The sequence below is a fragment of the Ctenocephalides felis genome, unplaced genomic scaffold (genome assembly GCF_003426905.1).
Source record: "Ctenocephalides felis isolate EL2017-DRISC unplaced genomic scaffold, ASM342690v1 CF-g0.4_SCAFFOLD_01604, whole genome shotgun sequence".
Classification (NCBI taxonomy): domain Eukaryota; kingdom Metazoa; phylum Arthropoda; class Insecta; order Siphonaptera; family Pulicidae; genus Ctenocephalides; species Ctenocephalides felis.
In genome coordinates this window covers 17,189,232-17,204,318 of record NW_020537758.1, presented here as the reverse complement: position 1 = coordinate 17,204,318, position 15,087 = coordinate 17,189,232, and the positions used below count along the sequence as shown (strand labels likewise).

Sequence of the window (15,087 nt, the reverse complement as noted above, 5' to 3'; positions counted from 1 at the left end):
TCATTAGTAAAATTTTGGTTTTGATACCAATGATTTCGATTTTTCGCAGCGGTATGTGGATTTATCCAAAAACGGATAATATTTTCGAAATCAGCGTCCCAAAATCAAACAAAACCAATCAAAACATTTTGAACATCTCGAAGAAAAGCCGATTTTTTTAAAAAAGAAATCGATTTTGCAACCAAAGATTTCGATTTTTCGCGGGGTGTGTGTGGGTTTATCCAAAAATAGATAGCATTTCTGAAATCAGCGTCCGAAAATCTTTTGAAATCAGTCAAAACATTTCCAAAATAGCAAAAACAAACCAATTTTTTTGCTAAAATTCCGATGTTGCAACCAAAGTTTTTGTTGTTTTGCAGTGATACAAGCCCTGAAAGCTCATCAAACAGCATAATTTCTTCCTTGTTGTAATCATAAATCATCAAAAAACTTTGTCTAATAAGTTTTTGATTATAAATTTCCTGTCGGTTCTGATCGGTTCCTGTTCCTATAAGTACCTGTAATAAGAATAAATATTTATTCTAAGGGTCTACGTTTAAAATAAGATTATTTGTTACTTAATACCAGACTAGCAACAACAAGTAAGCTTTGAATATTCTATTTGAAAATAAAACCACAAAAACTTGAAAAATCCGTGGATTCTGACCTTTGAATAATTTGTATGTGAGTACAGCCGAATAGTACATCATTTATGTTAAACGAATGAATTGTATATCATTTCCAAAGTTTAAAAAAAAACCTTAAAAGAATCCATTGATTCAATTCCAAATAAATCATTTATTATAATCGAATAATTTGATATCATCACTGTAGTTTTAACAGAAGCATGAATAGCAGTCTTTTAATATGGTTTATGATTTATAAATCTAAATTTTATCTATTTTTCACTAATATAAATAAATTCAAATGCCTAGAACAAAAATTTTCAAGTTGTTTGATAAAATGTACACAGGCACAAATTCGAGTTCCAGTTAAAAATTATACGAAATTTTAGTATCCAACTATATGTACTAGTTTGTACTAAATTCTAGTGAATTTAATATAGTTTTTACTAATGTAAATAAATTAAATTGACCGAAAAGAAAATTAAGAGCTATTTGAAGAAAAGTAGAAAAAGTCCCAAATCTATATATTACGTTTAAATTTGAGTTTCAACTGAAAATTATTCAAAATTTTGATATGCAAGTATATAAAACAATTTATACTATTTGTTAGTCAATTTTATCTAGTTTATACTGTTTTAAACAAATAAAAATGTTCAGGGCACAATTTTAAAGTTATTTAACAAAATGTAAAAAAAACGTCCAAAATCCACCTATAGCCAATTATTCAATCGACTCAAATCTCAACGGAAACGAAAATTCGCATTTCAACTATAAATTATTCAAAATGTTGATATTCAAGTATATATATAACAATTTATACTATTTGTTAGTAAATTTTATCTATTTTCCATTAAAATAAATAAACAAAAATATTCGATACAAAATTTCTAACTTATTTGAAGAAATGTAAAAAAATGTCCCGAATCACATATTGCTATCAAACTCAAATCTGCACTTCAACTACAAATTATTCAAAATTTTGATATACAAGTGCATATAATAATTAATACTAAATTTTAGTAAATTTTCTAAAACAAAATTTCGAAATTCTTTGAAAAAATGTAAAAAATGCCTCGAATCAGCAAGATCCAAAAGTTATTCAAATTGAGTAAAATGTGTTAGAAAAAATCTGTCCATGGATTCAATATGGTTGATGATTTATAAATATTATAAAACATAATTGTTAATTTTGTGCAAACTTCTTAAATATTTCATTGACATTAGATACACTATTTAAAAGTCACAAACGAAAAAGCCATCTATCATTCTATAATTATAATAATTATGACAATTATTTTATCAATATACTTTTTACGTGTCTTTCATAAATATTATGGGAAGAAAGTGGTTTTTGTAAAAATTCAAGAATATTTTTGTTCTTAAAATGGTGATTTTATTGAAAAATGTTGGTCCTAAAGCAGACAAACTACTAGAATACATCAAACTCGTTATATTAAAATTAATTCAATATATAATACGAATCATTTTAATTTTATCAATTATTAATTAGTAATGGCACTTAGCATTTAAAAGAAAACCATTACTTACAAAGAGCATATAAATATTTTTCGACCCATTTATGATGTAAATATTGAATTATTAATAACAACTGCACTTATAATAACTATTATTAACACAAAAGAAAATATACTAATATATTTTTCAAAGAAAATCATCTAAAAACTAATTTCTTTGTATAAATAACACCTTTTGTTTGAACAATGACAAAAATTACTTCACTCTTTTGAAATATTTCTGATTTTGAATAATAATAATAAAGTAAGAAAAAACGCATAAAATTGGAACTATTCTACTTGATTATTAAACATTTATTTGATTAAATAACTATTTTGAAACACATTTAAAAATAAACCTGTCACAACAGACATTTTTAATCTAAAAACAACTGTCAAGTTTGACGTTTAACAATTCTAACCTCAAAACAATATAAATTAAATTTAATGTTTAAAGTGATTAATTCATGTATTAAAAAGTGTTTTGGACTTGAATAAATATTACAATGCAAGCAAAAAATATATTTAACTAGAATTATGCCAACAGTTTGTCAAAATATTTATGAATAAGCCTAAACCACTTTTAATATATAAAACATTATTGGGCACTTACTTAAAACATATTTTCACACAAAACACACTTTAACTTTAAATCTATTTAAATTTGTGATTTGTAAATTTATTATTATTATAAAGAAACTTGTCCAAGCAAGTTTCAGCACTGACTGATTAATTTATTTTAATAATTCTTACCCAAAAATTAAACATAGGTTATAAAATATATATTTATAGACTGGTAACATAGTTGTTATAATGATAATAAAACCAATAAATAATTTTCAATATTTGTGTGTATTCTATTTTTCAAAATATACATCTATATATATATATATATATATATATATTATAAATAAATTTAATTTAATTTAAAAACCCTTCAGCATCATTAATAATGTTGTAATTATTCTTTATTACTTTCATTAATATTTTTATATTACTGCACATATAAAATATATAAAATTTATACATATATAAAATATTTGCACTGTATACTACAATATAATAAAAATCTTTCAAACACTTTTTTACAATCTCAATAAATAAATAAATAAATAAACATATATCTACTACCCAGTTCTTTTCCTCTTACCGCCAATTTTACCCATCTCTTCCTTCAATTTTTTTTATACAATCCAAATGGTGCTGTATATGAAACCTGTATAAATTTTTACTCATCTCTACAGGATCGATAAAATTATCATCCATGAATTGCAATTTATGCTTCGTAAACAAATGCATTTTTTGAAAAGGCTCCAAAGCTGCAATTGCTAAAGCTGCTAAATTATCTGCAGCCTTTTTGTTGTTGGCTTTTAACATCTTTTGACGATTAGAAAGGACTTCTTCAGGTTTACTTGTTGAAAGGATATCATTTGATGGTGATATGTAGGGATCGTTTGGACCAGGTTGTTGGTGGTTGAAATATGATGTAAGGGAATCTAAATTGAAATCACTCGTGCTGCTGATTTTTACCAGGACGTCTGGTACTTTGACATCTTCTTGCTTAACTGGTTCAACAGTTTTCTCTTCAGCAATTTCATTTAACAAAACATCACTTTGTAACTCCTTCTGATCATCATTACAATGTATTGAAGTCTCAGACAGTCTTGGGAATACTTTTGGTCTTCTACATAACCGTCCATAAGTTTTCAATTTAAAACTTTCACCTTTGGTAGAACTTTTTAGACGAATCGGTTTAACCAATTTGATCAAATGGTACGAAGCTTGTGCAGTTGTCCGATCTTCATAGTTAACAATGTGAACACCAACTTTTCTCAAGTCCAACATTTCTTTAACAGAATACATTTTATTCATATAACGCCTGAAACAAATAAAATCACATTGTTTATATATATATATATATATATATATATATATATATATATATATATATATATATTAGGGTGACCCATATATGTATTTGTTCTAAAAGTTGAAAATTGGTAAATGCAGTTGTGTAGAGAATTGTATGAGCTTTTTATCTTTATAAAACAAAGTTTATGTGCTGTAACAAGTTTTTGCGCAATTCAAACAAATGTGAGAAAATGTATAACCATTTTCATTTATGATTGCAATTTTATTAAAGTTTGACGACTTTTTTCGTCATGTTTTTGTTCCAAAAGTTGAAAATCGTTATATACAGTTACGTAGAGAATTTTATAAACGTTTCATTCATATAAAATACAATTAATGTGTTTTAATAAGTTTTTGCACATTTTAAACAGATGCCACAAAATGTATAAAACATTTGTTTGCTGAGTTATACGAATTCAAAGTTTGATGATTTTTTTCGTAATATTTTCATTCCAAAAGTTGAAAATCGTTATATGCAGTTATATAGAGAATTTTATAAGCTTTTTATCTATATAATATAAAATTTATGTGTTTTGACAAGTTTTTGCGCAATTCAAACAAATGTGAGAAAATGTATAACCATTTTCATTAATGTTTGCAATTTTATTAAACTTTTGACGACTTTTTCCGTCATGTTTTTGCTTCAAAAGTTGAAAATCGTTATATGCAGTTATGTAGAGAATTTTATAAGCTTTTCATACATGTAAAATAAAATATATGTGCTTGAACAAGTTTTTGCACAATTTAAATAAATGTCGAAAAATGTGCTCGCAAATCAATTCTTATCGATTAAGCTGAACCACCATTGTTGATATAATTCTGGAATCGGATAATAAATTAATACACAAAAGTATTTATTTAGTGATTGTAATATTTACTTTTATGTGTTCAATATCTTTTTCGGAAAATTTCTCTCGTGGACCTCCTAAAATGAATATTTTTGCTCTTGTTAAATTTCTCTCGTTCATTTCGTCCTTGTTACTGAGGAAATAAATTTCATACATTAATTCGCGAGTATATTAACAAATTTGTAGAATGTTGTTCTGCGACCAATCACAATGCTCGAAAATTGGCTAATTAATTTCGTTTGTTTTCGTTTCCTTTCGTTTCCTTTCGCCCCTTTCGCGTAGGTTATAAATAGGAGTGCGCGAAGGAAATCGTGGCAGTCGTGGCCGCGGCCGGCGCCAGCGTCACCTAGGGTGGCGCTGAAAGCCCCCGGGGCACCAGGCCGGCAGCTCCCATCGGAGCTGGAGTGGTCAGGAGCCCCGGGGCATCCGCCGGAGACTCCCGGCCACGGGGACTCCGAGCCACGGGGACTCCGAGCCACGGGGACTCCGAGCCACGGGGACTCCGAGCCACGGGGACTCCGAGCCACGGGGACTCAGAGCCACGGGGACTCAGAGCCACGGGGACTCCGAGCCACGGGGACTCCGAGCCTCGGGGACTCCGTGGCACGGAGACTTTGGGTCACGGAGATTCCGCGCCACGGAGATTCCGTGCCTCGGGGACTCCGTGCTACGGAGACTCCCGAGCCACGGAAACTCCCTGCCACGGAGACTCCGTGCCTCGGGGACTCCGAGACACGGGGACTTCGAGCCTCGGAGACACCGTGCCATGCAGACCCCGGGCCACAGAAACTGCGGGACTGCGGCGAGGTCAATTCAAATTTTATTTTTATGGTGTGTCGTAATTAGATTTTACTCTCCGTGTCCCGGGATCTCCGTGGCACGGAGTCCCGGTGGCACGGAGTCCCCGTGGCACGGAATCTCCGTGACCCGAAGTCTCCGTGCCTCGGAGTCTCCGTGGCACGGAGTCCCCGTGGCACGAAGTCTCCGTAGCACGGAATCTCCGTGGTACGGAGTCCCCGTGGCACGAAGTCTCCGTAGCACGGAATCTCCGTGGTACGGAGTCCCCGTGGCACGAAGTCTCCGTGCCTCGGAGTCCCCGTGGCACGGAGTCCCCGTGGCACGAAGTCTCCGTAGCACGGAATCTCCGTGGTACGGAGTCCCCGTGCCACGGAGTCCCCGAGGCTCGGAGTCCCCGTGGCTCGGAGTCCCCGTGGCTCGGAGTCCCCGTGGCTCGGAGTCCCCGTGGCTCGGAGTCCCCGTGGCTCGGAGTCCCCGTGGCCGGGAGTCTCCGGCGGATGCCCCGGGGCTCCTGACCACTCCAGCTCCGATGGGAGCTGCCGGCCTGGTGCCCCGGGGGCTTTCAGCGCCACCCTAGGTGACGCTGGCGCCGGCCGCGGCCGACGACTGCCACGAATTCCTTCGCGCACTCCTATTTATAACCTACGTGAAAGGGGCGAAAGGAAACGAAAGGAAACGAAAACAAACGAAATTAATTAGCCAATTTTCGAGCATTGTGATTGGTCGCAGAACAGCATTCTACAAATTTGTTAATATACTCGCGAATTAATGTATGAAATTTATTTCCTCAGTAACAAGGACGAAATGAACGAGAGAAATTTAACAAGAGCAAAAATATTCATTTTAGGAGGTCCACGAGAGAAATTTTCCGAAAAAGAAATTGAACACATAAAAGTAAATATTACAATCACTAAATAAATACTTTCGTGTATTAATTTATTATCCAATTCCAGAATTATATCAACAATGGTGGTTCAGCTTAATCGATAAGAATTTATTTGCAAGCACATTTTTCGACATTTATTTAAATTGTGCAAAAACTTGTTCAAGCGCATACATTTTATTTTACATGTATGAAAAGCTTATAAAATTCTCTACATAACTGCATATAACGATTTTCAACTTTTAGAACAAAAACATGACGGAAAAAGTCGTCAAACTTTGAACTCGTATAACTCAAATGCTTTATACATTTTGTGACATCTGTTTAAAATGTGGAAAAACTTGTTACAGCACATAAATTTTGCTTTATATCATTAAAAAGCTTATAAAACTCTCTACATAACTGCATATAACGATTTTCAACTTTTGGAACAAAAACATGACGAAAGATTTTGTTAAAATTAATTTAGAAGCATTTGAGCCCTTGGGAGAAAAGAAATTCGAAATTGTCCATATTAAGGACCACCCTAATACATACATACATACATACATACATACAAACACACATATATATATATATATATATATATATATATATATATATAATATTATTCCTATTTCTATTACCTGTAACAATCATCGATGTTCACACAAAATGCTTTATTGACAACTCTTAAAACAGCATCTCTAGAAGTTGTAAAATATGAATCAGCATTTTGGATTCTCAAAAAAGCATTCCTGGAACACCCAGTGTATACAGAGTATCCTCGACAGGCTATTTCAAATAGCAAATCTTCCATTCCAAAAGTATCCATGCTAATAACTATTTTCATGTTTGAATAATTCCTAAAATCAAAATTTTAATTACAAATTTGTTAGAAACATTTCAGTTTATATTTTCAATATATTTGGATATTTATTTCATCTTTGACTATTTCTTATACAATATATAAGAATAAATACTTGTAAAATACAAAATTGTAAATATTGAAAAGAAGGTATGGATAAAATGAATAATTCAATATTTAAGCATTTCTTAATTAATTTATCATATTAAATCAATCAGTCAGTCAATTATTCGTTTTTTTTTATACAGTTGAGACTTTTAAATAATTTGCTACTAACATTAGTATTAAATCACGAAGATATTTTTTATTTATGTATCAAATAGCATTTTGAGGCACTTTTTTATACAATTTTAAACTACTTAAATTGTTACAAGTAATCATCAGTATATCAAAGTATATCAAATTTTAGTGTTTAATATCAATAGTATATATATCAAACAAGTTTTTCATAAATAAATAAAAAATTTATAATACATTCAAATAAATATTTAAATCAATTCTCATTAATTTATTTTATCAATGTATTTAAGAATATCCCTTCATGTTTTAAAATAACGAAATGCCTTATGTTATTATAATGATATATTATAACACACTGTATAGTTGTAATTGTTTTTTTTTTTAAATGTGATAAAAATATCTATTTATTTTCAAGTGCATATAAAAGTTTTTACTAAAATTCAGTAAATTTCATCTATTGTTTACTAACATAAATAAATTAAAGTGTCTAGAACAAAATTTTCAAGTTGTTTGATAAAATGTGGACAGACACAATTTCGCAGTTAAAAGCAGTTAAAAATTATACCAAATTTTAGTAGCTAATAAGATTCAAAACTACAATTCCAATTAATTTTCACTAAATTTTATTTTGTACCTGATGATACTTTCAATCTTATCAGCAGCATTTTGCACATTAAAATCAACAGGAACATCAATAATAGAACTGTCACAAATTAAAGTATCAATCTGTTCTTTCTCCCCTAAATCTTTGATGTATGAACTGTTTAAAATATTGGACGTCATGCACAATTTTTAATTAGCAATAGATTAAATTTTGGGACATTTTTCAACTTTTTGTCGAATATCATAGAAACTTTTTTCCGTACACTTTTATTTGTTTATATCAGTAAAAGCTAGATAAAATTTACTAAAGTTCAGTATAAACTGTTATATACACTTGCATATCAAAATTTTGAATAATTTGTAATAGAAGCGCAGATTTGAGTTTGATAATTAGCTTTAGATGGTTTTGGGACATTTTTTTTACATTTTGTGAAATAACTTGGAAATTTTGTCCTGGGCATTTTTATTTGTTTATATGAGTACAAACTAGATAAAATTTACTAAAGTTCAGTATAAATTGTTATATATACTACCATATCAAAATTCTGAATAATAGTTAAATAAAGGGCCTATTTGAGTTTGATAGCAATTTATGGATTTGTAACATTATTTTACATTTTGTCAAATAATACTTTATTCTGTACTTTTATTTAATTATACTAATAAAAACTAGATCAAATTTACTGTCTAATAGTATAAACTGTTAATACACTTGGTTAGCAAAATTTTGAATAAAATCAGTTGGAGAAGGGGAGTATTTGTTTAATATTTTAATTTGACAATTTTTGTGCTTAATTGCTTAATCAATCATCTAAAAAAATAAATATATTAATAAAAAACTAATTATATACTTTAACACATACATGCACGTTCCCGATAAAAAAAATATTATATCTGAATTCTGGCACTTAGAAAATATTAACTGGAGTTAAACTGTCTGTAGCATTTATTTACAGCGTTTTAAATATTAAATAAAAAGTTAAATAAACAATCTAGAATATTGTCTAACATTACAAGACCCTCCAGCAACTGAGTATACTTGTAAATCACCCATAAATTAATTTAGAATTTTTTTATTGAATATTTAAACATATACTTAGTTATTAATTAATAAGGAACACCATATTAAGAGAACCAAGACAGTACTACTTTAGATGAACATTTACTTTAAATAAATAAATATTATATATATATATATATATAAGTCTGTTTTTACACGGTAGATTGGTTCCAGAAGAAGCCGTGTAAAAAAAGACATTGATCTTATACAAAAATGGGTGATTTATTCCTAATCTCTAAAACCTATTAAAATTAGTGAAAAACAAAAATTTTCAAGAACAAGAATTCATGTTTATTTTATTAAATCAAATATATAATTCTGATACTATCGATGGTTTCAGACTTTTTTCTTTCATAAATACTTTTTTGTGATATGAACATACTTCGCAAAAATTAAATTCGACAAAAAAATTTAAGTACATAAAATTTCAATTCGTGCTAAATGGAATAAAATCGTGTAAAAAAATTCAAAATATTCAATTTTCAAACCGTGTACAAAAAGACCGTGTAAAAACAGACTTAGGTGTATATATATATATATATATATATATATATATATATGTATATATATATACATATATATATATATATATATATATAATGTTAACCATATTATAAATATTGTTTTATTGTTAATAACAATTCAGTGGCGATTTATTCAAAACAGAATTTGTAAACACAGTTTCTTTATGTAAGTATATGACAAATGCGTGTAATAAAATTTAACTCATTTTTATTTTCAGGTAAAATTTAAAATAGAAATACTTGATAAATAAAATATATTTTTTCATCAAGTATGTGCCATGAAGAAAAGATAAAGCGAGCTTTTGTAAAGAAAATAGCACAGATTCACATTACATTGAATTTGAAGCGAAAATGCATTTCTTAATCACAAATACTGAGAGAATTAATTTAATTATAATCATTGTAATAAATTTGAATAATTGATTATGATAATTGTAGATTATGAAATGATATATATATATATATATATATATATATATATATATACACTTCAAATGATGGCAGTATTTATGTAAATATTCATGATATGAAATAAAAATAAAAGAAATTAATCTTTTGTTTAAGAAAGCTGAAGCTTAGTTACCTATAAATTATCTTTAAATATTAGAATATGATTTATTTGCATTTGCAGTGTGTACCCTTCATCATTCTTATGGCAAAGTTATATTGTCGAGTGTAAATAGATCTATTCGAGGTTCGAGTAATCCAAATATCTGCACAAATCCTCAACTGAAGCCTGATTAATAATAAATTGATTATAAATTCTGTGTAGTTGTTCTTAAATAGAAAAAAATACTCTTGTACTTAAATTATATTAAATGTTAAGATTCCCAATCTCTTCATAATGTAATAATAATATTTTATGTAAATGTTCATGATATAAAATAAAAATAAAAGAAATTAATCTTTTTAAACTTTTTTCTGAAGCTTAATGTAACATTTAGTTCAAAATTTGACTATAGTTACCTCTTATGATATTTCTTCTGATTTAAGTAAATTATCTTTAATTATTAGAATGTGATTTATTTGCATTTGCAGTGTGTACCCTTCATCATCCTTATGGCAAAATTATGTTGTCGAGTATAAATAGATCTATTCGAGGCTCGAGTAATCCAAATATCTGCACAAATCCTCAACTAAAGCCTGAATAATAATAAATTGATTATAAATTCTGTGTAGTTGTTCTTAAATAGAAAAAAATACTTTTATTTTTTGTACTTAAATTATATTAAATGTTAAGATTCCAAATCTCTTCATAATATAATAATAATATTTTATGTAAATGTTCATGATATAAAATAAAAATAAAAGAAAATCTTTTTAAACTTTTTTCTGAAGCTTACTGTAACATTTAGTTCAAAATTTGACAATAGTTACCTCTTATGATATTTGTCCTGATTTAAGTAAATTATCTTTAAATATTAGAATATGATTTATTTGCATTTGCAGTGTGTACCCTTCATCATTCTTATGGCAAAGTTATATTGTCGAGTGTAAATAGATCTATTCGAGGCTCGAGTAATCCAAATATCTGCACAAATCCTCAACTAAAGCCTGAGTAATAATAAATTGATCATAAATTTTGTGTAGTTGTTATTAATTGATAATTATGCTTGAATAGAAAACCCTATTTTTATACTTAAATTATATTAAATGTTAAGATTGAAAATAAATAGTAGTCTGCCCGAAGTTTAAAATACAATGATTGATAAATAAAATGTATTTTATTATGAAGTATGTGCCATGAAATGAAGATAAAGAAAACTTCTGTAAAGAAAGTAAGAATCACACCACATTGAATTTGAAGCAAAAATGCATTTTTTAATCACACACATATATATATATATATATATATATATATATATATATATATATAGTCTATATTTTGTTAATACAATCAAACTGGGAGTTTTATACACTTTCTATAGAAAATATGGTATAATCCAATCCAAGTCTTTTTTGGTCTTTCGACTTATTGATTACGTTTCAAGATTTTCAGATTCTTTTTGGATTCTGGATTTTGAGTATAATCGTAAAAAATACTATTGAGCTTATACAAAATTTTTAAATTTCGGCGAGGACACATAAAAAATGAATTAATAATTTCTTCTTTTTAAACAGTTTCAAGTAACATTCGATGAATTAAAATAAATTTAATAAAAAGTATATATGTAGAGCAGGCACAAAGGTCCAATTTAACTTTGATCAAATATTAATTATATTATAAAAATCAAACCAATTATATCACAACAAATAACACATTTCAAATGAACAATTATCTGACTACATTCAGTAAAATTATCAGCTACTTCATCATTGTAGAAATGTGCTTTTTTGATGTCTTTCAAAAATTTGTTATCTAGACCTTTTTACCCCATAGTCGGAGTAACTTGGAACGGCCAGATGGCAAACAGGTTTAATGTCTTATTTTAATTTTAAAGGTATTTTACAAAATAATTACATTTTTAACTAATGCTAAAAAACTACCAACGGAAGAAAATACTTTTATTATGGATTTTCAAAGATTACCGTTTATCTCTCGATAGCAAAGTCATAAGAATCAAGGTTATAGCTGGTTATACATCCTTTTCCCTCTGCATTCAAATATTATTGTTAAACAATGCTTAACTTTACTTTTTTGGCACATCGGTGGTGGACCTTTTTAATCCCGGACCTTCATATATTACCATTTATTTTTAAATAAATAGTGGAAATTATAACTGGGAAAATGTTATTCGCCAAAATGTCCCTTTCGACAAAATATAGGTTCTGAATTTAAATAGCATAAATAAAAATTAATATAACCTTGAAATATATTTTATAAATACCAATGAGTATATAATTATACAAATAAGATCTTTCCAGTCTGTGTTTGAGAAAAATATGCCAAAAAGTGCATTTTTATATTAACATTTCAAAAAAATTGATAATTTGAGTTTCTTGTAACACTGCGGCCCGTTTAATAACGTTTTTGTGTATAAATATAACTACGAACAAAACTACTTACTACAATTTAATCATAATTAAATAATATTTACGTAAAACATCCTATTAAAAGTAATTGAACATCATCTGTCAAAAACGTTTGACATTTCACGAATTAGCCACCATCTATTGTTTTATTCAAATTATGCTTCTACAAAAATTTTCAAATTAAAAATGTAAAGTTTCTACGCGATTTTGAAATAATATCTCACCTTTCCGACCATCTCTGGATTGGCACAAATTTTTCAAGACTAAGACTGGCCAAATCGGTTTAGCCGTTTTAAGTAATCCAAATATCTGCACAAATCCTCAACTAAAGCCTGAATAATAAATTAATTATAAATTCAGTATATAAATGTATAAATTATATTAAATGTTAGGATTCCAAATCTCTTCATAATATAATAATAATAATAATAATATATAGTATTTTGTTTGAATGCAGGTAGATTGTATGAGACAACTATGTCTAAATAAATAATTCTCTTACCTTGTGCCCGTGCTTTGACTTTCAGTTCCCTGTATTATCTATTTTCTATTTTTTTTCCATCGCATCTGCATTCTTCTTCTTCCCAATTCTTTCGGTCCTTCTATTTTCAGTCCTTCGTGTAGGAGGTACTCGTTTTGCAGAATGGGTCCAAACTAGTTTCCTTTACTTTTCAGGATCGAGCTCAGTAGAATTCTTTTTTTGTCTAGAGTCGACTTCATAATATAAGTACACTATCTAACCTATCGTGTCATGAAGCTTGATTGAGTGAGATTCAAAACAATAAATTTATAATTTTTCTCATAACTAAAAATACATGTGATATTTGTTGGGGAGAGGAAGGGTAATTTTAAATATCACCCTCTACCCCCTTGGATGTTTTTTTATCTCTCGTTCAATCGTAGGGACTCACAGATCTTGTGTAACCAGTAACATCTAATTTGGTACATATTTGCATGCGCTTCAACTTGCTTTAAAATGAGCCTTTGCTGTATCTCTATAATTGACCCATAATTTTAACCGATGGACCAGATAGCCTCGATTAGTTCTTGAAACTTGTGACAATAAGTACAACTGTCTGCGAGAACTGAAAGAATAACAAAGAATCAGTGTTTATGGATTCAGCAGTGTAATAATGTATAAAATAATATGTTCAGAACACAATAAGTCTATGATTTATTTCATAGGAACGCTTGTACAGCCAGATAACCTCACAAACAACACAAAAACTTGTACAAGCCCATTTTTAGCCACAAATATATTTATTTTAGAATTTTCTACTTTAACTATCACATGAGAATATTAAATTCATTCAGAATTTACGTACGTGCAGCAAAATGCACAAAAAAAGCACTTTTGACAAAAGTGTTATTTTGACGTTTATGACATTTTGGGGTTAGGTTTCAAAAAAATTGTAAAAATTGTAATAACACACCAAAGACATAATTTTATAACAATTTGTGACTACCAACTCATACAGCAATAATAAAATAACATAATATTTCATGTTTTACCCGAAATTGGCGTCTAAATCCATTAATCCCCATGATTAGTCCGTTACACTTGCCCATGTAATTTTTAATTTATGAACAAATAGTAAGTACTGAGTAATGTTTTTAATTATTATTAGCATATTTATCGTGGCAAAAACAGTTTTTCACTTTTATAATTCGATTTAAATCGAAATTTCTTCTTTCAGGGGATTTTTTTACAACATCCGGGTCCGCCATCTTGGATCCGGGTATAAAAGGCGGGGCTAATTGACAAAGAGCTCATTAGTGTTTCAGATTTCGAACGGTAAACATTGAAGTGAAAAGTGAAATAAATAGTGAAATAAATAGTAAAATAAGTAGTGAAGTGAATAGTAAAAAAAAGTAGTGAAGTGAAGTAATAAGTGTATTTTAACTTAACATGAACCAAATGAGTGTGCAGCATGTATGCAGAAAAAGTAAGTGGTTTATTTTTCAAAAATAGTAAGTATAATGTTTAAATAAATAACGAAATGCAGTAAATATTTTTAAGATTAATGGTTTAAAACTTATGTCTTAATTTTGGAATAGTTCTTAATGAATAAAGTTTTTTCATTAATAGAATAAGTAAATAATTTTATACTCATTTTTTTTTTTTTTTGAGTTCATCACCCACAAAAAAAAATTGCAGCCCCAAACAATGCCCAAGGAAAAAAAAAACATTGACTTTTCGAGATTTGTAAATTGAAGGAACTATTGTTGGAGAGGAGGAGTCGAGTAACCCACTATGATTCATATTTATTTTTCATTATTT

At 28.8% G+C, this 15,087-nt stretch overlaps 1 protein-coding gene and 1 long non-coding RNA gene across 3 annotated transcripts; both read right to left on the bottom strand.

The window, feature by feature from the left end:
• Positions 1–3,255: 3,255 nt before the first annotated feature.
• On the bottom strand, positions 3,256–8,429 carry LOC113373439. The gene is made up of 3 exons (XM_026613734.1): positions 8,281–8,429; positions 7,186–7,404; positions 3,256–3,998 (listed from the first exon to the last, which is right to left on the bottom strand). Exons 1-3 carry the CDS (start codon positions 8,427–8,429, stop codon positions 3,278–3,280), a joined length of 1,089 nt encoding a protein of 362 aa, XP_026469519.1. The 3' UTR covers positions 3,256–3,277.
• Positions 8,430–10,454: 2,025 nt separating this feature from the next.
• Positions 10,455–14,188, bottom strand: LOC113373090. 2 transcript variants are annotated; one of them, XR_003366853.1, is made up of 7 exons: positions 14,132–14,188; positions 13,622–13,891; positions 13,309–13,547; positions 13,031–13,138; positions 11,211–11,387; positions 10,800–10,976; positions 10,455–10,569 (listed from the first exon to the last, which is right to left on the bottom strand). It is a non-coding gene; the product is annotated as an uncharacterized LOC113373090 (long non-coding RNA). The 2 variants fall into 2 exon arrangements; XR_003366852.1 differs by having other exon boundaries at positions 13,309–13,891.
• Positions 14,189–15,087: the final 899 nt, after the last annotated feature.